Below are 21,598 nucleotides of genomic sequence, written 5' to 3' on the forward strand. Positions count from 1 at the left end.
TTCTCAGAATCCCAAACACATTTTATTTCCTTCATTCAAGAAACATGAATGGAGCACCCATTATTTTCCAGGCCCTATGCTAGGAGCTGTAGGTAAGATAAATATGAATAAAACAGTATTCTTCCCTTGTGGAGCTCTGGGGCCAGAAAGACAAACGTAACTAACTCTAAATCCCTATCAGGCTGCCTCTGACTCCCATCCTAGGGGCCTTTCTCCTCAGCTTCTAAATATACTTAAGACCCTCCCATCTTAAATCACCCACCCTATGTCAAACTCCTAAAATAAAAAGTGTATTCATGGGCGCCTGGGTGGTCAGTCGTTAGGCGTCTGCCTTCGGCTCAGGTCATGATCCCAAGGTGCTGGGATCGAGCCCCGTGTCAGGCTCCCTGCTCCACGGGAAGCCTGCTTCTCTCTCTTCCACTCCCCCTGCTTGTGTTCCCTCTCTTTCTGTCTCTCTCTCTGTCAAATAAATAATAAAATTTTTTTTAAAAAAAGTGTATTCGTACCATCATTCTCATCTCCACTTCCTCCCATTCTGACTCTCCAGTCCTTGTCCACACCCTCCACTGACTTGGCTACAGCAAAGCTCTCCTTCCCATGGACAAATCAGAGGACTGCCCTCTTTTTACTTAATCCCTCGGTGATATCTCAAACTGTCACCAGAACTGTTTCCACTCACTCTGTAGTAAGCCTCCCTGCCAGCCAATTCTCGTCCAATTCTTTTATGTCACTGACGACTCCCAAATCTCTAACACATATCCCATATTGTATGCCCAACCTCTCTCCTAAATACCAGAGCACTATATCATCAGGATCCTGACCCTCAAAATGCTTCCTGCTGAACTACCCCCCCCACACGTACACCTTACCATGAGCCCCTGTTCTCTGCCTGTACCTCTCATCTCATTAATGTGTCTCCTACACAGTCAGAAATCCTTGACTCTTCTTCCTTATTTTCCATATCCAGTTCATTGTTTAGTCTTATTAATAATATCTTTTCAGTTTTTCAATATCTCCATTCCTCCCACAACTCTTGGGGTTCCGACCCAGATACCACTCAGCATGGCTCTAGCACCAGACTTCTCACTGGTCTCCCTATTTGCATTCCTCCCCTCAAATGCTGTTCCAGTCTCCACACTGTAGCCAGTGAATCTTCTAAAGGACACAGCTGGGTGCCTGGGTGGTTCAGTCAGTTAAGCGTCTGCCTTCGGCTCTGGTCATGATCCCAGGGTCCTGGGATCGAGCCCCACATCGGGCTCCCTGCTCCACGGGGAGCCTGCTTCTCCCTCTCCCACTCCCCCTGCTTGTGTTCCCTCTCTTGCTGTGTCTGTCTCTCTGTCAAATAAATAAATAAAATCTTTAAAAAAATAAAAATAAAAAAAAAAAAGGACACACAGCTGACCTATCCATTCCTTCATTTATAAGCTCCCCCAAGTCTTCATTTCCTTATCCCACAAATAGTTACTTACCAAACACTAGATGCAAGCACTGATTTGGGAACTGGCCATACAGCAGGGAGCAAAACAATGTTCTGCCCTCATGAACCTTCTAGTCTGGAATAAGGCCAAATGCCTGAATGTGGGGAGCGGGCAGCACCCACTGCAAAACTCATGCCTGCCTTCCGGCCTCATGGCCTAATTCTCCTTATGTCCTACCCTCGAGCCATGTCACATTAATTTCAGTGCCTAAAATGTGCTGTTCAATTCTGCACTCCCTGCCTCTGTCCAGGCTCTCTTGGGAATGCCTCCCTCCCCACCACCATACCCTATTTGCAGACCCCACCCCCCCACACACGCGTGCGCACACACAATCACTTATTCTGCGGTAATTTAGAGGCTCCTATAGATAGTGCTGATCTCCAGAATGACCTGGGTTCAAATCTCAGCCCTACACATGCTGTGTGTGTGACCTCTGTCAAGTTATCTGACTGTCCTGCGCTTCAAATCTTCATCTTAAAATGGAAATAATTATAGTACCTCACAACTTGGTTGTGAGAACTAAGTTAGCCAATCCATAAAAAGACACTTTAGGTGCCTGACACATATAAGCCTTTAATAAATGTTTTTATTACTTTCATCTTCAGTATTATGGTGATACCTCTCATCACACTATTCTGTAATAATTCTTCCTTCTAAACACGTCTTACTGTCTTTGTAACCCAATGAACTTTGTCAGGCTCACAGTAGGCACTTAATAAATATTGAAGAAAGGATAAAGGGACTGGCAGCTCCAGGTGTGTGGCTTGGTTTCCTGTGACCAAATTGGACTATGAAGGAATAAAAGCACATCTAAGACTTCTTGTGAATATCTTCTTGACCGAATACCTAAGTGTGTGTACACTGTTGGCATTGCGTGAGCAAGAGCTGGGGAGGAGTGACCAAGAAAAGGGCCTTGAGCTGGGCTGACCTGAATGAGAACTGAGCTATTTCATTTCTTTATTCATTGACTCTTGGGTCAAGAAAGGACCAACTACCCTAAAGTCGCCATTACCTTCAGTTCCCATGCCTCAGCCCCCACTTCATACTTTCCATTTGCTTCCTTCCCACTACTATGTTCCCCTCAAAAAATGTATAAACTGAAACTCAGAAAGCAAAAGGAGTGCTGAGGGAAAAGGGGAAGGGGTGGAGAAGGGTTAGCACCTCCCTCCTTCCTTTGCTGAGATCAAAGCCAGCGTTTTGACTGGAAGGCCAGCTGGCCTCTTTCATCCCCGCTCCACCTGTCTGGGAATGGGATTGCTGCTTGCCCATTTCCTTTCCTCTTCAGGGCTGCAGGGCAGTTTCAGGGTGGGGCCTCAAGCTATTTCTAGTGCTGGCCAAATCCCTCCACCCCAATATCTCCTTTGCCTTATGTGATCAGATTTCCTTTCCACCTCTCCAGTTAACAAGTGTTAGGAGCATAGGGCAGGAAACTGTGAGAGAAGTTCAGTTTCTCCACAGGCCCTAGGCGGAGCTAACGGTTTGGGCAAGTAGAGAGGACACTGGGGCTGCTGGGCTTTGTCTAGCAGGAGGAACAGGTTCTTCTTTCTGCATAGCTACCCCAAGTACTTGACCCAACATCCCCCGGGGTATGGGTGTGGCAACAGTTAGGCAAGGGCCTCCTGCCTCGGGAGAAGGGAATTCACATTTGCCGAAGTCCTACTATGTTCTGGGCCCTTGCTAGGCCCTTTTGTTTGTACTATCTCAGTGGTTTCTAGCAATCCTGCCAGGTCAGCATTTATTATCACCCCTCTGGTAGCAATGACAAAAGAGAGATTGAGCAGCTCGCCTGAGGCACATGACGAAATCCCGATAGAACATCCAGCTCTGTCTGACTCTAAAGACAGTGCTCTTTCCGCCTCATCATGCTGCCTCAAGAGGCCCGAAAAGCTGTTAATGCTCTGAGTTGGCTCTTTGCATCGTTCCCCAGAATTCACTGGCCAGCCAGCTAAATCTTTCGTGAATGAATTTCATTCAACATAACTTTAAAATGAAGGTTTAAGGAGACCCTTTGATGACTTGAGTTCAATTCTACAAAGAATGTGGCAGAAGTTTCTGCCTCTGCAGAGTTCATAGTCTAGTAGAAAAGAGTTAACAAGTGCCAAAATAAAAGCATAATATAACACAGAAACAGAGAAACGCCATGAGAGAGACAGAGCAGGGAAGAGGGCAACACCTCTTTGCCTTCGATGTCAGCCTCCACCTTCTGGGTGCCTGTCACTTCCCTCAGCCCCAAACAGAGCCTCCTAAGGCTGGGACCAGGCAGCTGCCATGTCGAACTGGATCACAGAACAGGGAATTTCTTAAATCATCTGTGTCCCCTCGCCTAAGAATAGTGCAAATAAGCAGGACCTGGGAATACTCTTTCATTGGCAAAGGTGGAGAGATGTTTAGGAACCCAGTCTTGGTTATTACCTGCAACCAGCCTGCCTCAGCAAAGAATGGGTTATTCATGGGTTAGTCAAAGCCAGGTGCTAATGCAGCCAGATCAAGAGGCTCAATCCCAGTGAAACTGAGTTCTGTTACATAGGAGTCAGTTCTGGCCGCAGTTGACCATCTTGCAACCGCCGTGCTCTTGGTCAAAGAAGGAACTAAAGCGGGAGAGTATGGGTCACCACATTGTGGGCATTCACAATGCAGACATATTGTTTCAAACACTCGGCCCTAAACAGACAGCTCACAGCATGTCTTGCTGACAGAGGATCAGCAGTGATCCTCTGCCTTCATAGATGGAGGCAGAACATTCTCTCCTCCTGTATCTCAGTGAGGCACCCTGCCTCTGATTTTTATAGCACCTTGATGCTAGGGGTTTGGGTCCTCTCCCAGAGTGGCTACTTCATTGCAGCTGCCTTTCTTCTGTTGCTCTCTCTAAACCCATCTTTTCATACCTGTGAAATGAGTGTACTACTTGAGGTCCACCCTCTGGAGGAAAAGAGGTCGCCTAAGGAGAGAGGGCAACACCTGTTTGAAGCCTTCTCTTCCAGAGCCAAGCCCACGAGATCCTTGAACTTGGACTGAGGGGCCCTCCTTAACTAAAAATACAAACCTTCCAGGTTTCTTTGATCATATTGGGGGGTTAGTTTCTGGATGTTTCCCCCAGGTAACCCCTCTTGTCTCTTCCATATATGGGTTTGGTGAAGATGATTTCCACTCAAGGCTTCTTCTATCTCCAGAACTCGGGGCTTCAGGCATCAGAGAGTAATGATTCCAGCAGGAAGAAACAAGGCCCCTCTTTCCTTTCAATGTCAGTCCCTAAAAAAAAAAAAAGGCATTATAATAAGCATTGGGACAGTCTTGGGCATTTTCCTTTTAACTCAATGTGCAGAGTTTTCAATCATGGATGTGCAAAAGCCATTTACCCATCAAATTACTCCCATGGACTCCACAAAGGTGCTGTTAGAATCCTTAGAGATCATTCCACAACCTCTCCCATAGTGCCAGATAAACATCCAGACTCTTCACAAGGATAATTCGGTGGCAGTGGCAGTAATCCTGGGCTTCTCTGAATGACATCAAATTCAGGACACATCCAGATCCCTTTTTTCATGCGCTCTCTACCATTTTTCCCATGGAATTTGAATCCCCCTGTTTTACTTACTGCCTAACAATATCACTATTGAAAGCACATAATGTTAAGGACCATATGCTCTCTCTCCAGAGAGTATGCACAAATACTATTTCTGTTAAAAACTAAACAGAAATAGTAGTTTTGCATACTTCCCATTCAAGGACTTATCCCAATTGAATGATTCCCTTTGTCGTGGACTGTTTTTCCCCAAGCGGGCCCTAATAGAGAAGCTGAATCAGATATTGTGACTTACCAGTGGGTCACAAGGAATCATCTAGTGAGCTAGAAATAGAATCCAGAAACCTTTATTTTGATTCCCTGAATTTAAAAAACAAATAAACTCTACTACAGAGAAAGAAAAACTGGAGGAACTAGGCTTGCTTGACATTCCTGGGTCAGGGAATTCAGGGCAACCAAAACTAACAGGCAACTGCCATAGTCTATGAGGCTCGAGGAGGTGAGTAAGACCTAGGTGCTGCCTGCCCTCAAGTTGCTGACAACCCAGTGCAGGGAGATCAGGTCACTGTTGAAAAATCTCTATCCGGTGCAGCATGTGCTTATGAAGACCTAGTGGATCCCAGAGGAGGTCTTGCCCATCTTCATAGTCCCCCCAGCAGCAAGCACTATTTGTTGAACAAAGGCCAAAAAAAAAAAAAGAGGTACCAACAGAACACTCTGGGGGTTGGTGGAAAATAAGGGACAGCTTTGTGAAGGAGGTGACATTTGAGCTGTGCCTGGAAGGATGGGGAGGTTTTTCGCAGGCAGCAGGAATTGAGGGGAGGGCCTTTGCAGCCTGAACAAAGAGCAGTGGCCAAGATCCTAAGGGGGGGACAAAGCATGGTGTGACTTGGGAGAGCCCAGAGCAAGCCAATGTGGCTAGACAAGAGGGGTCAGTAAGAACTAAGGCTGGAGGTTTTGAACAAGAGGAATGGTAACACCAGGACAGGGCTTCCCGCTGCATCATCCTGCCCGGCCCACCTGGGCCTCCCTTGCCTTGTCAATAGTGGTGGTTTTCTTTTGATTGTTCTGTGTGTATGTGGTTTGGTTTGGAGGTTTTCTGTGGTTTAGTTTGGTTTTTGGCCTTTCCCTTTTCCTTACAGTTTTTCACAGCATATGGTCCTGATTATGTGTTGGAAATCACGCCAAGCTGCCGGCCAGACCGCAATGAGCCCCACCGAGTCCAGCAAATCCTCAACTACATCAAAGGTGAGCACCACCCCTCAAGCCCCGCCCTCCTCATTCCACCCAGCTTGCGGTGGCCCATCAGTGGGGGCTTCCCCAAATACCATTTGTCTTTTGGTGGCTAAGCATTTCACTGACTTAGAAGGGAAACATCTTCTTGGCCTGATAGCTTGTGGTTGGAATTCCACACTGGTCACTCTCCCTGGAATTGTCATTTGGCCAGCTAATGTCACCTTCAGGGGGACAAAAGGTTTATCTTTAGGCACCTCCAGTGAAAAACCAGTTCTGAAGTGTGCCCTGGAACCCTTTTTCTTTTAAAAGAGCAACAGTAAAACGGTCTTTAAGATGAGGGAAGTTCAAGCCGCTTCAGACTTAGGGTAGGGGGGAGGAGGGGCTCACAGACGTTGTGTTCAGTGTAGTTCCTTGGTCCGATACGGCCTTGAGAGACTGTGGGCCTACAATGGATAGTCAGGATTCTGGTGCCCTGAGAGTGGACTCCCCAGTCTTACCCAGAGCACTGGAGACGGACCTGCTGCCCTATCCTGCCCTTCCCTCCGGCTGGCCTGCAACTATTCTGGCTTCTGGCCAGAAGGAAAATGGCAGTCATCAGGTTATTCTAGAATATCTTGATCACACTTCCACTAGCTGTTTGGGGATGCTGCCCTTAGCTTTCCAGTAGCCCCTCTGCAAACCCCAGCTGCCACTCCACAACTCAGTTCCCTTTCTCTACAGTATTGTAAAATCGTTTTGGCACCTGTTTTCCTGTTTACTTGAATTTGCATGTGTGTGTGCATATTTTTTGGATCCTAATTATTGGTAGAGTCAAGAGGCTAAGGGTATCATATTGCCCATCTTGGAGCGTGAAATTCCCATGTTTATTCATATAACGACCAAGATAGCAGCAATTCTTCTACCTTTGACTCCCTCGTTGGAATAGAATCCGGCATGAAAGGGAGGCCTGTTCTGTACCAGAGTTAGTCTGAGGAAATGAGTTGTGTCCTAGGGGGGTCTTTGCTGAGGGTTATGTTAAGGCCTGAAACTCTAGTAGAGCCTGGTGTGTGACAACAGCCAAGTCCTTAGGCAGGGACTCCACGTCCCAGGCTCCTTTGGCCAGAGAAAATTTTCTAAGCTCACAAGTCACAGACTCGTAAGGTTATGCTCACAGCAATGCTTATTGCCTCTCTGAGGTGTCCCGTAGCCCTCAGCCTTCTCCTGGCCCTGTAGTTTCAAGCCACCTCCCTCTGGCTTCAGGGTAGATACCAACCCCATAAATCCTCACTTCCTAATCAAGTCCTCCTCCCTTGTACAGTCTTTTGTTTTGTTTTGTTTTAAGATTTTATTTATTTATTTGACAGAGAGAGACACAGCGAAAGAGGGAACATAAGCAGGGGGAGTGGGAGAGGGAGAAGCAAGCTTCCCACCGAGCAGGGAGCCCCACGCGGGGCTCGATCCCAGGACCCCGGGATCATGACCCAAGCAGAAGGCAGACGCTCAACGACTGAGCCACCCAGGCGCCCCCTCCCTTGTACAGCCTTTAAGGCCTCTAAACTCCTTCTGTTCCTGGCCCTTTGCCAGTCCTTCTCACCGTGCTGCAGCCCTGATTAACACTGATGCTCCCACCCTAATTTCCTCCTGCCCCTCACAGCCCCAGACACCTTTCCTGTTTCCTTTGGGACTGATCCTGGACCAACCTCTCTTACCCATCCTCCTTCAACCTTGCCATTTTCCCCCCATCCAGGCTCTAAATCCTGGTAGAGCACAGACAAATAGAAACAGAGAAACTAAACACGCCTCTGCAGCTTCTTGCTCACACCTACGTGTGTGCAGATATCTGTATGCCCTCATGCTTTCCTGCACACGTACCCAGACACATATCTCCAGACTGGTGACATCTTGCTATTGAGGAAATGGAAATGACAAGCGAGAGAAGACATAAGGGAGGTAATTCAAAGGAGAGAGAACTAGGAAAGGTAAGAAACCCAAAAGAGGAATAAATTTTTAAAAGACCTGAGATAAGGGGCACCTGGGTGGCTCGGTCGTTAAGCATCTGCCTTCGGCTCAGGTCATGATCCCAGGGTGCTGGGATCGAGCCCCACATCGGGCTCCCTGCTAAGCAGGGAGCCCGCTTCTCCCTCTCCCTCTGCCCCTCCACCCTGCTCATGCTCTCTGTCACTCTCTCTCTCAAATAAATAAATAAAATCTTTAAAAAAAAAAAAAAAAGACCTGAGATAAAAGATTAGTTTGAGGGTTGGGGAAAAAATAATAGAAAATCTTAGCGGACATGTAAGTTACATGTAAGTCAAGATTTTTGAAAGATCCTAACAGGTTAAAGCAATTTTCTGATTATAGCACAATGACATTAAACTGAGAGAAAATGTATGCACCAGGAATTGGGTCCTCAGAAGCAATTGGACCACACACAAGATGGGAATATGTGGCTCAGCAGCATTTTGTCTGAAAGAGCTAGGGATTTTAGTCAGTGTGGACCTCATTGTGAGTCTCCAGGACAAGTTGGCCTCCAGAAGATGCTGATGCAGTATCAACCTCACTTTAAAAGGGTTCTAGGCAAATAAGAGCACGTTACTGGTCAGTCAGGATGGGGAAAGGACTATAGACCAGGCTCCAAGAGGTCTGGTTAGAGGAGCTGGGGCTTTTGGAGAAAAGAAGACCCAGGGGGACGTGGTCTTTACTTCATATCTCCAAGAGGCTGTCACAGAGCAGAGGGTGTAGATAGAGTCTATGTGGTCACAGGGCACAGAGCTAGGACCCATGGGTAAATATTATAAAAAAGGCAAATTTGTATTCAGTAGAAGGAGGAATTTTCTAACATTTTGAGCTATCCAAACGAGCAGGCTGCCTAAAAAGGAATGAGGTCTCTGTTGCTGGAGATATGCAAGTAGAGGCTAGATAGTCACTTGACTGTCGTATCATGGAAGGGCTCCTGCATTGGGGGAGGGCGATTGTACTAAATTTTTGTTAAGGTTCCTTCTAATCCTTTTTTTTTTTAAGATTTTATTTATTTTTATTTGAGAGAGAGGGAGTACATGAGAGGGGGGAGGGTCAGAGGGAGAAGCAGACTCCCTGCCGAGCAGGGAGCCCCATGCGGGACTCGATCCCGGGACTCCAGGATCATGACCTGAGCCGAAGGCAGTCGCTTAACCGACTGAGCCACCCAGGCGCCCTAAGATCCTAGGATGCTGTATGTTAAAAATGAGAAAATAGAAAAACAATAAAAAGAATAAGATGAGAGTGCAGGGGTTGGTAGATGAGTCACAGTTGTTGGGGCAGGGGTGGGGGGAGTTAATACTGTGTAGAGGAAAGAATTGATGAGAAGAAAAGAAATTAAATGGCTGAGAGTGGGTGGGGAGGAGCCAGGGAGGGCAGACAGCAAGTAGACTGGCTATAGAATACTAGGAATGTTCAGATTTTCCATTTAGCCATCTCTTTCATATTGACAAAGTCTTGTGTTCTAGCCATGCAAATGAGCAGAGCACACAAGTCCAGAACCAAAAAGAACCTCAGCTAAACCAAGAAGAAATGAGGCTAGAAAGAAGTCCAAATGTTGCTAAAAATGGCCAGGCTAACCTGCTATACTGAGACCGTGCCCCTCCAGCCTAGTGACGCATACTGCCATCAGATAGTGCGTTGCCATGACAATGGTCAGTGTGGAAAAGCTGCTGAATTTTCTACATTCTGAAAGATTTCCCTGAACCTGCCTACATGACTTGTCATTTGTTCTTGCATATAAAAACCTCAGCAAGGCTGGCCATTTCTTGCTGCCCTCCTTCCCCCATATTAAAAACAAGGGAGAGGGGAGGCATGGATTGATTTGGGAAGATGGAATGGCAACGATGGAGTGGATGGATTAAGCTCCACTCTATGGGAGGGAGTTTAGCCAGCATGTATCAGTTGAATTTGTTCAGCCTTTGAGCTTGTGTTTTTTTCTCTTTCTCACCACATCCCTTAGAAGCACAAAAGATGGGATTTTTAACCTACTGAAGCTCAAACCTGGGGAGGTTCATCTTATAGAGATACATTCCATGTGCCACAGGTTGACTGGAGGGAAAGGCAAATTTAGACCTCACCTTATCCCATCTTTATTGTCCATTAGTCTTTCCAAGAGGAAAAAAAAAGGACAAAAATAAAACCTTGGAGAGTCGATTCAAGCTGTTAGCTTTATACAGGGAAAAGCTATGTTTTGCTCTAACAAATTGCTCTTCTCATGCCAGTGAATCTCAAAGATATGTGTCAGTGTTCACAAGGAAGTGTGGATCGCTCAGCCTAGCTCATGCCCATGCTCACTACTGAAAAATCATCCTCACACCATCTTCATGTGCTCAGACTTGTTTGCCTTTCCTCTGGTTGACGTACTCCAGAAGAGTTGGCTCACACCGAGCCTTCCAGAGTTGGAACGGTGCTGATGTGATCAATCCCCAGGGGTGGCTAGCTCCCCAAGCCTGCCTGGCTCTATGTGAGGAAACAGGGGTAGAGTTTTTCTAGTCCCTAGTACTGATGACATTTGAATGGAGTAAAGGTCCCTAGGGGGCCAAAAGCTTCTTGTTGCAACCCAAACCCAACCTTCTATGGCTGAGTGCAGAGGGAGGGTGAGTTGTGCATGCACGAGTACGTGTTGACATTGTAATTGGAGGTTACAACTCACTTGCTGTGCGTTCCCAGACTGTACCCCAAGTTTGCCTGGAATAGAAAAGGAGACAAATAGGGCCAGGAGGTAAGAAGGAGGTGGAGGGGGAAGACACAAGAGGGAAGAGAAGGCCTTGTGCACATCTGCCTTTTCTGACCCTTAATGAAGGAGGCTGAGTTGGCATCTCATACAGTGCAGGGTTGGGGAGATGGACCAGCCAACTGATGTGGGTATAAGGGAGAGAAAACACAGGTGAAATAATAAGAGCAATAGCTACTATTGCTCTATTGCATCTATTACAGATGAGGAAACTGAGGCTCAGAGAGGATAAGTGACTTGGCCAAGGTCACATTTGTTCATTCATTCAGCAAGCAATTACTAAGCACCTACTATGTGCCACACACTGTGCTAATAGGTGGTAGAGCACACACTTGAACCCTGGTCTTTTTGAATGGGGCTTTGGAGTCAGGCTGTTTGTCCTTTCTAGTGCCCCTCTTCTCTTTGCAGTGTTTCCCTGCCAGGTCTATTCGTCGTACCTCATTTTTCCAATCTCATTTTTTTTAAACCCCCCTGCTTTTTCCAGTTGCCCCTGGTAAACTCTTCCCACCCTTCACTGCATACCCAGCTCCTTCCATGTAGCTGATCCAAAGCACCTAAAATCGGATGTCTCCTTGGAAATGGGAGGAAGACAGCCATGAGCAACACTTGAAATTCTGGCCTCTGACCCAGGCCTTTTAACGTTCTCTAGCCCCCTACGTCTGCCATGCTCCCATCACCCTACCATACTATCATTGAACCTTTCTACTCCATTTTGAGCTGAGTAGAGAAGTAAAAGAGGACAAAAGGTGGAAGGAGCCAACCCATCCAGCTCCTGCTACCTGAAGTGTGTTGTGTTCACCAGCCCCACTCTGCTATTTACAGTTCCATGGCCCCAAGATGCGGCCCTCTGCACATCTGTTGGTAATATTCTCAGGAACACCATTGTGCTGAGTGTAAGCTGCACCTCCTCAGGCAATTTGAAGTCTGGGATTGACATTCTTCTAAGGACTAGGAATTAGGACATCAGGTCTGGACATGTCCAAGGCCTGCTGAAGCTCCAAGCTTGAAGCAGGGCTCCTGCCTGGTGGGTCTCTACACCATGGAAACTGAGCTTACTTCTACACCTTCTCTTGTTTCCCGAGAAGCCATGAGGATAAGTTGAAAGGCAGGGTTGGTCCCAAGACAGACTGACCATCTGCTTTAGGGCTTCTTAGGATTTGGAGCAGGGTTGTGGAGGACATCCAATGTGCATTACTTCAGGGGAAGATCTCTGTGATGTCCACTCCTTATCTTCCCTTGCCATCCCCTGTCCCTTTATTCTTCTCCAGCCAACTGTGGTTCTTTCCAAGAGCCTACCACCAGCCTGGCTTCCCCATTGACCAGGTTCCTGTCTTGTTTCACTAAAGAGTAAAAGAATTGGAAAGGTTTGTTGTTGCTGTTGTTCAACAGAAAGAGAAGTTATAAAAATGTCATGCTGAAGGGCACCTGGGTGGCTCAGTCAGTTAAGCGTCTGCCTTTGGCTCAGGTCATGATCCCAGGGTCTTGGGATCAAGCCCCACATTGGGCTCCCTGCTCAACGGAGAGCCTTCTCCCTCTCCCTCTGCTGCTCCCCCTGCTTGTGCTTGCTCTCTCCCTCTCTCTCTCTCTGTGTCAAATAAATAAATAAAATCTTTTTTAAAATGTCATGCTGAAAATCTTATAAATTCTGAAATAAATATGGATACTGCTCCCCAAAGTCACAGTAACTTAGACAACAGCTTTTATTTTTTTTTAAAAGATTTTATTTATTTCTTTGAGAAACAGAGAGAGCATGAGCAGGGTGAGAGGCAGAGGGAGAAGAAGACTCCCCACCAAGCAGGGAGCCCGATGCGGGGCTCAATGTGGGGCTCGATCCCGGGAGTCCCATGATCATGACCTGAGCCAAAGGCAGACACCCAACCAACTGAGCCACCCAGGCGCCCCTAGACAACAGCTTTTAACAAACCATGAAAACCCTTGGTGGATTACTTATGAAGACACCAAATACCGACATAAATCCAGGAGGTAGGAGCTACCATTATTGAAAGCCAACTGTGCTATACCATATGCTGGATTCTTTACATATATGATCTCATTTAATCTTCACAATTACCTCATAAGGTAAGAAACTGGTGTCCAAAGACATGGTGTAACATGCCCATAGTCATGTAACAAGTAAGTGGTGCCCTCAGGATTTGAATCCAGACCCAGTGCCGTCTGCTTCATAACAGTATTGCTCAGTCAAGTCTCCTCATCATCCCCTGTCTGCTTTTTTCAACTGCCCCTAGTAAACTCTTTCCACCCTGCAATGTCTCCCAAAGTAAGGCTGTGAACCAGCTTAATTTTTTTTAAGATTTTATTTTATTTTATTTATTTATTTATTTATTTATTTATTTATTTATTTGACAGAGAGATAGGGAGAGCAGGAACACAAGCAGGGGGAGTGGAAGAGGGAGAAGCAGGCTTCCCGCCGAGCAAGGAGCCCGATGTGGGGCTCGATCCCGGGACCCTGGGATCATGACCTGAGCTGAAGGCAGACGCTTAACAACTGAGCCACCCAGGTGCCCCAAACCAGGTTAATTTTAAGAAGTATGATTATGTCTCTGCTTCAGAGCCCAACTAAATCAATCAATGAATATCTTTTGGAGCCTCCCATGTTCTTAGTGCCATGAGGGGTATGAGAAGTATAAAACATGGTCTCTGCCTCTAATAAACAGCTGAGAAGTTTAGGGAAGGAGACAAAATTAACTCCCTTATACAGATCAGGATATAATAAGGCTGATACTATGTAGAAGCAGGGGAGCAAGATTTTAGGGAGACTGCTTTCAAAGGTCTTGGAGGATTTAAATTGATAAGAATGGGGAAGTGCTCGTAAGTGAGGGAAACTCAAATAGGTGAGTGCCAGGGGCAGGTTGCAAGTTCCCTTGAATTTCAGGCTGAGTAGCCCATATTGGATACAATAAAGTGACAGCCATTCTAGGTTCTGGAATTAGGACATAACATGATGCAGTGATATTTGGATGAATCATGGTGGTATTCCAAGAGTGAGCCTGCAAGGGCCTGGACCAGAACAGTGGTATTAGGATATTTCCTATCCTATTCCTCCCAAATGGCTGAGAGTTGTTTGGAAGACAGTATCAACAACACTTGGAAGTAGGTCATGTATAGGGGATCAAAAAGAAAGGAAGAAGTAAAGATGATTCTGAGCTTTCCAGCCTGGATACCAACTGGGATGGGGAGCCATTGGAGGAGGACGGATAGTTTTACAGAAACATACACTTGATGTGTTCTATTTTGATATGTTGAATTTGAGGTATGATACATGGTCTCAAATACATCTACATGGAAGATTTGTTGCAGCCAATTAAAAAGAAATTTTTAAAGACAATTTGATGGCACAAAATTATTGTCATGATAATAATATTAAGTAAAAAAAAGGATACAAAGTTATTTAATACCATATAGTCTCAATTTTGTAGATATAATGGGTGTGTGAGTATGTGAATATGCACAGAGAAACACCAGAAGGAAATATAACAAAAATGCTAACAGTAGTTACTTTGGTGGTAGGACTGGAATTATAGGTTTTTTTTTTTACTTGTTCTTTATTCTTTTTTTTGTATTTTTCAAAATTTCTACCATGAATATATGTTGCTTTTTTATTCAGAAAAAAGTAATACATGTTTGGGGTTTTATTTTTTTAATATTTATATATTTATTTGAGAGAGAGAAAGCACAAGTGGGAGGGGCAGGGAGAGGGAGAAAGAATCTCAAGCAGACACACTGAGCATGGAGCCTGATGGGGGGCTCAATCCCACAACCCCGAGATCGTGACCTGAGCTGAAACCAAGAGTCAGACACTCAACCGACTGTGCCACCCAGGCACCCCTACATGTTTGAGTTCTTAATTGTTGTTGTTGTTGTTGTTATTGTTATTACTTTATCAGACCTAATGTCCCAATTTTTGGTTTACAAAACCTGGCCACTGCCCTGCACACAGCTGGAAAGATAGGGACTGGAGAGTGAGCATTTTACATGTCTCAGGTGCTGTTTCCTTTCTTAGGGACCTCTAGTAATTCTAAGGTGCTTCCATCTGTCTGCTCCAGGGAGCAGATTTTCCCTTGACTCATGATGTAAAGCCTCTTTTGTCTAGTAGAAGGGTATAAAGTCCAGATAGCTCCCTAGGACCACATTCCTTTCCAAAATTCTCATTCACTCCAAGGCAACGGTCTTTCTGAGTTTTCTCTTCTGCTCCATTGAGCTATGTGTTTATTCCTCCTCTACAGTCTTGATTACTCTAGCTATATAATAAACCTTAAATCAGGTAGAGTGATTCCTCTTTCTTCTTTTTCAAAATTGCTTTAGCTTATACTAGTTCCTTTGCTTTCCATATAAGCTTTAGAATAATCTTGTCTAAATCTACAAAATACCTTACTGTGATTTTGTTAGGAATTGTGTTAAACCTGGATATCAGTTTGGGAAGAATTGACATCTTTATTGCATCGAATCTTCCAATCCATGAACACAGTTTGTCTCTCCAATTATTTAGAACTTTTTTATTTCCTTCTTCAGCATTTGTAATTTTCAGCATACAGATACTAAACAGGTTTTGTACATAAGTTTTTCTTTGAGTTATTGTATTTTTCATTTGGGTTTCCATGTGTTAATTGTTACTGTATAGAAATACAGTTTTGGGGGTGCCTGGGTGGCTCAGTTGTTAAGCGGCTGCCTTCAGCTCAGATCATTACACAGCACATCTGTCCCACATGATGTCCCACATCGGGCTCCCTGCTCCGCGGAAAGCCTGCTTCTCCCTCTCCCGCTCCCCCTGCTTGTGTTCCTGCTCTCCCTCTCTCTCTCCCTGCCAAATAAATAAATCTTTAAAAAAAAGGAAATACAGTTTTTGTATGTTGCACTTATATCCTGTGACGCTGCTGAACTCATGTATTAGTTCTGTTTTCTTATAGATTCCTCAGGATTTTCTACATAGATCACCACTCATCTACAAATAGAGACAGTTTTATTTCTTCCTTTCTGATCTTTATGCTTTTTGTTTCCTTTTCTTACTTTATTGCACTGGCTTAGACTTCCAATATTATGTTAAGTAAGAATGGTGAGAGAAGACATCCTTGCCTTATTCCAGAAATTAAAGGAAAAACACTCAGTCTTTCACCACTATGAATGATGTTAGCTGTAGGTTTTTGTAGATCTTCCTTATCAAGTTGAAGCAGTACACCTTTATATTCCTAGTTTTATGAGAGTTTTTGTTATGAATGGGTGTTAAATTTTGTTAAATGCTGCTTCTGCATCATTTGATACTAATACTGATATGTATGTAATTTTTCTTCTTTAGCCTTTTAATATGGTAGTTTACCTTGATTGATCTTCAAATTTTGAACCAGCTTTGTATATCTGGAATAAACCCCACTTGGTCATGGTGTACAATTTTTATCTACATTGCTGAATTCTATTTGCTAATATTTTCTTGAGGATTTTGCATCTATATTCATGAGGGATATTAACCTGTAGTTTTCTTTTTTGTGCTGTCATCATCTGCTTTTAGTATCAGGCCAATACTGCCTTAGAAAGTGAGTTTGGGAGTGTTCTTTTCTGTTTTCTGCAAGAGATAGGGTAGAATTGGTGTTAATTCTTTTTAGTGGAATTCTCCAGTGAGACCATCTGGGCCTGGAGATTTCTTTTTCAGGAAGTTTTACATTTCTACCTTGATGCCATTGTGGTCAGAAAAGATGTGCTGTGTAATTTCATTTTTTTTTCAACTGTTGGGGTTTGTTTTATGGCCCAGTATATGGTCTATTTTGGTATATGTTCTGTGAGTGCTAGAAAAGAATATGTATTCTGTTGTTGTTTGATGGAATGTTCTGTCAATGTCAGTTAGATCCTATTCTCTGATAGCATTGTTGAGTTCTTCTGTAGTCTTTGTCATTTTCTGTCTTGTTCTGTTATCAGTTGCTGAGAGAGGGATGTTGAAGTCTCCAATTCTAATTGCGAATCTATTTCTCATTATAGCTCTATCAGCTTCTGCTTCGTGTATTCTGAAGCTCTGTTGTTTGGTGCATATACATTTTGGATTGCTATATCTTCTTGGTAGACTGACCCTTTCACCATTATATAATGTCCCTTTCTGTCCATGGTAATTTTCTTTGCTCTGAAGTCTACTTATCTGATATGAATATAGCCACTCCTGCTTTCTTTTGATTAATGTTTGCATGGCATATGTTTTCTATCCTTTTACTTTCAACCTACTAATATATTTGAAATGAGCTCCTTATAGACATCATATAGTTGGATCACTTTTTTAGCCACCCTGCCAATCTTTGTCTTTTAGCTAATGTATTTAGATCACTTACACTCAGTGTAATTTTGATATGTTAGGGTCTAAATCTGCCATTGTATTTTTTGTTTTCTCTTCATTCCCTCTGTTCTTTCTCTGTTTTCTTCTTCATCCTTTACTGTTGGTGACTTATACCTCTGTTCAAATTTCATTTTGATTCATCTTTAGTGGTTTTGATTGTATCTCTCTGTATAGGCTTTTTAGTGGTCTCTCTGGGTATATATTATATATGCCTAACTTACCACAGTCTGCTAGTATCAACATTTTATCGGTTTGAATGAAGTGTAGAAAACTTACCCACCTTTAAGTCCTTTCCCCCTCCTATTTATAATATAATTGCCTTAAGTATTTCCTCTACATACATTTAGAACTACATCAGTGTTACAATTTTTGTTTCAATCATCAAACATAATTTAGAAAACTTAGGAGGGAAAAAACCTAGTATGTTTATGTTTATTCATATTTTTACTCTTCCCGTTGTTCTTTCTTCCTTCCTGGTGTTCCAAGATTCCTTCTTTCATTATTACTTTTCCATTGCAAAACTTCCTTTAGCTGTTCTGTTAGGGTAGGTCTGGTGGCAACAAATTCTCTTAGTTTTCCTTCCTTTGAGAATATCTTTATTTCCCCTTCATTCCTGAGAAATATTTTCATGGACCTAGAATTCTGGGTTGACAGTTACTTCCTTGAACTACCTGAAAAATATCTTACCACCCATGGTTTTTGATGAGAAAGCCTCTGTCATTTGAATTATCTTTCCCTTATAGGTAAGGCTTTGTTTCTGTTTTGCTGCTTTCCAGAATTGTTGGGGTTTTTTTTTTAGTTTTTTTTACCCCTTTTTAAATTTTTTATTTTTCAGGAATTTGATTATGATGCATCTTGGTGTGGATTTCTTTGGATTTATCCAGTTTGGAGTTCAGTCAGATTCTTGAATCTAGGTTTATATCTTTTGCCAAATTTGGGGAATCTTTAGCATTATTTCTTGAAATTCTTTTTCAGTCCCATCCTCTTTCTCCTTGCCCTCTGGGACTTTGGTGACATGAATGTTAGACCCTGTTTTGTTTTTTTTTCTTTAAGATTTATTTCTTGGGGTGCCTGGGTGGCTCAGTCGTTAAGCATCTGCCTTCCGCTCAGGTCATGATCCCAGGGTCCTGGGATCGAGCCCCGCATCAGGCTCCCTGCTCAGCAGGAAGCCTGCTTCTCCCTCTCCCACTCCCCCTGCTTGTGTTCCTGTTCTTGTTATCTCTCTCTCTGTCAAATAAATAAACAAAATCTTTTAAAAAAAAAAGATTTATTTATTTATTTGATCTCTATCAATGGATTTATTACATCTCTATCACCAGTGCCTAGAATAGTGCCTGGCACATGTTAACATGGGAATTAGGCAGGAATGGATTTGGTATGTTTAATGTACAGTTGACCCTTGAACAATGTGACGGTTAGGGGCGCCAACACCCTGCGCAATTGAAAAATCTACATATAACTTTTGTTTGTTTGGGTTTTGTTTTTTTTTTTAAGTTTTGTCTTTGTTTGTTTTTTTGGTGTCCCTGGGTGGACACGAATGCATATAACTTTTAAATCCCCAAAAACTTCACTACCAATAGCCGACTGTTGACCAGAAAACTTACTGAAACATAAACAATTAACACATTTTTGTATGTGTATTGTGTACTGTATTCTTTTTTCTTTAAGTTTTTATTTTAATTCCCATTAGTTAACATACAGTGTTATATTAGTTTCAGGTGTACAATATAGTGATTTAACAATTCCGTACGTCACCCGGTGCTCATCGCAAGTGCACCCCTTAATCTCCATCACTTATTTAACCTATCCCCCCACCTCCTCCCCTCTGGTAATCATCAGTTTGTTCTCTATAATTAAGAGTCTGTTTCTTGATTTCTCTCTGTGTGTCTCTTTTTCTTTGCTTATTTGTTTTCTTTCTTAAATTCCACATATGAGTGAAATCATATGGTATTTGTCTTTCTCTGACTGACTTATTTCGCTTAGCATTATACTCTCTAGCTTTATCCATGTTGTTGCAAATGGCAAGATTTCATTCTTTTTTATGGCTGAATAATATTCCATTGTGTATATATACCACATCTTCTTTATCCATTCATCAATCGATGGACACTTGGGGTGCTTCTATATCTTGGATATTGTAAATAATGGTGCTATAAACATAGGGGTGCATGTGTCCCTTTGAATTAGTGTTTTTACAATACAGTAAGGTAGTGTTCTTACAATAAAGTAAGGTAGAGAAAAGAAAATGATATTACAAAAATCATAAGAAAGAGGAAATACATTTACAGCACTATACTGTTATAAAAAATCCATGTATAAGTGGACCCACACTGTTCAAACCATGTTGTTCAAGGGTCAACTGTGTATGTTTTAGTGTGTATTAGAAAGAAATATAACTGTCACATCAAACTCTGATGATTTCACAGATATCATTGCTTAGGGTAAGGTTACAGTTTTTTTAAACACAGTTGGTGGGGGCGCCTGGGTGGCTCAGTCGTTAAGCATCTGCCTTCGGCTCAGGTCATGATCCCAGGGTCCTGGGATCGAGCCCCGCATCGGGCTCCCTGCTCCGCGGGAAGCCTGCTTCTCCTTCCCCCACTCCCCCTGCTTGTGTTCCTGCTCTCGCTGTGTCTCTGTCTGTCAAATAAATAAATAAAATCTTTAAAAAAAAATAAAAATAAATGCAGTTGGTGTAAGAGAGGTTTCCACATAAGTGGTATGTAAATATGACAAATTTCTTGGCAGTATTGAAGTTTGGGAAGCAAATCTGTCTCTGAGGTAGATAATGTTATTAGCTCCATTAGCTCCCTTAGGGAGGTTGATTAGGTTGTACAAGGTCACAGAGCAAGTGAGGGAGCTGGAATTCCACATGAGAAACTGAAGGTCATGCCCAAAGTTTAGAAGAGGAAATACAGAATTTTTCTTCTTCCTGGTGGAGTTACTGGTTGTATACAACAAACCAAGAAATTTTGAAGAATACTTGGAGGCCTCTAATGTGTTTAATTGAGCTTTTTTTTTCTGTTTGCCCAAAGTACATGCTTAAAGCAATTATATCACTTATTCCCCTCCAGCTTTTAGCTCTAAAATAATCAAGGGGCAAAAAGGAGGTTAGAACTTACTAGAGAAGATACTCTTAACTGCAGAGAACAAACTGAGGGTTGATGGAGGGAGGTGGGTGGGGGATGGGCTAAATGGGTCATGGGGATTAAGGAGTGCGCTTGTAGTGATGAGCACTGGCTGTTATATGTTAATGATGAACCACTAAATTCTACTCCTGAAACTAACATTACACTACATGTTAACTAACCAGAATGTAAATAAAAACTCGAAATGTTAAAAAAGATAAAATAAACTGCATTTTTCTTTTTAAAAAAATAAAAATAAAAAAGGAACTTATTAGAGAAAATAAGGTAAAACACTCAGAGTTCTGGAATGCCTTACTGTTGGCAATTCCCTCAGTCTACCCTGAGGCCCTTTAACCAACTGAGATTCAGGTGCTGTCTTTAGCATAGCTGCCAAATCCAGCAGTGCAGATAGGCAATTCATGCCAGAGTAAGCAGGCCCACCCTCCCTGGCCTTGATGCTGAGGGGCAGTCTTTGCAGGATTCTCACCACAAAGTTCCAGGGGAAGCTCTACAGACGTCCCATCCTGCAGACTCCTCTGCTACACCTGGACCGGGGCATCCCCAAGCTACAGTCCGGCCACCAAAGAGCTCTCAGTGTTTTGAGAGAGGGAAGCATCTTTATAGGCTTCTGGTTTACCCACATCCTTCTGCCTCTTTGCAGCTCCAAGCATATTTTGGAGGGAGATTTCATAAAGATTTCGAAATTGAGTTAGAATTTCAAGTCTATTGTGACATGCAAATTAGCCCTGCTTGCCCGTTGGCAGCAATGCAGCTGAAGTGCCTAGAGATGGGCCATAAAATGAAAACATCAAAGTGATTAAATGTGCCCGAAGAGCATAATTGAGTGCATGAATAAGAGAAAATAAAACAAATTGATTTTCTCCAGTGCCAGAAAAACAGAATAATTGAGAACAAAATAATAGACTTTGAAGTAATCAAAGTGAGGAATGTACCATAGTGACATAGAAACAGCCAGTTGTGGGGGAGATTTATTGTGTTTCTGTTATCATTTTTACAACTTTAATTTCATTAGCTAATAAATACAAATCAATTGAAAAATCAGTCAACCAGAGAGGAGGCAGTCCCAAGCCAAGATTTTTATTCACATCTCTAAAAGAGGCTGAAGCAGTGATCCTTAATCTATTTTCATAGGCGCACATATCCCCCGTGAGCTGG

At 43.3% G+C, this 21,598-nt stretch overlaps 1 protein-coding gene across 1 annotated transcript in view; it reads left to right on the forward strand.

Annotated features, from left to right (window-relative positions):
- Nucleotides 1–21,598, forward strand: part of HDAC8 (histone deacetylase 8) — a 215,038-nt gene that overhangs the window by 182,013 nt on the left and 11,427 nt on the right. The window contains exon 10 of the mRNA XM_044911727.1: nucleotides 6,144–6,249. Coding sequence (XP_044767662.1) covers nucleotides 6,144–6,249 — 106 coding nt within the window. The remainder of the gene's footprint in view (nucleotides 1–6,143; nucleotides 6,250–21,598) is intronic.

The sequence above is a fragment of the Neomonachus schauinslandi genome, chromosome X (assembly GCF_002201575.2).
Source record: "Neomonachus schauinslandi chromosome X, ASM220157v2, whole genome shotgun sequence".
In the NCBI taxonomy this organism is placed as follows: domain Eukaryota; kingdom Metazoa; phylum Chordata; class Mammalia; order Carnivora; family Phocidae; genus Neomonachus; species Neomonachus schauinslandi.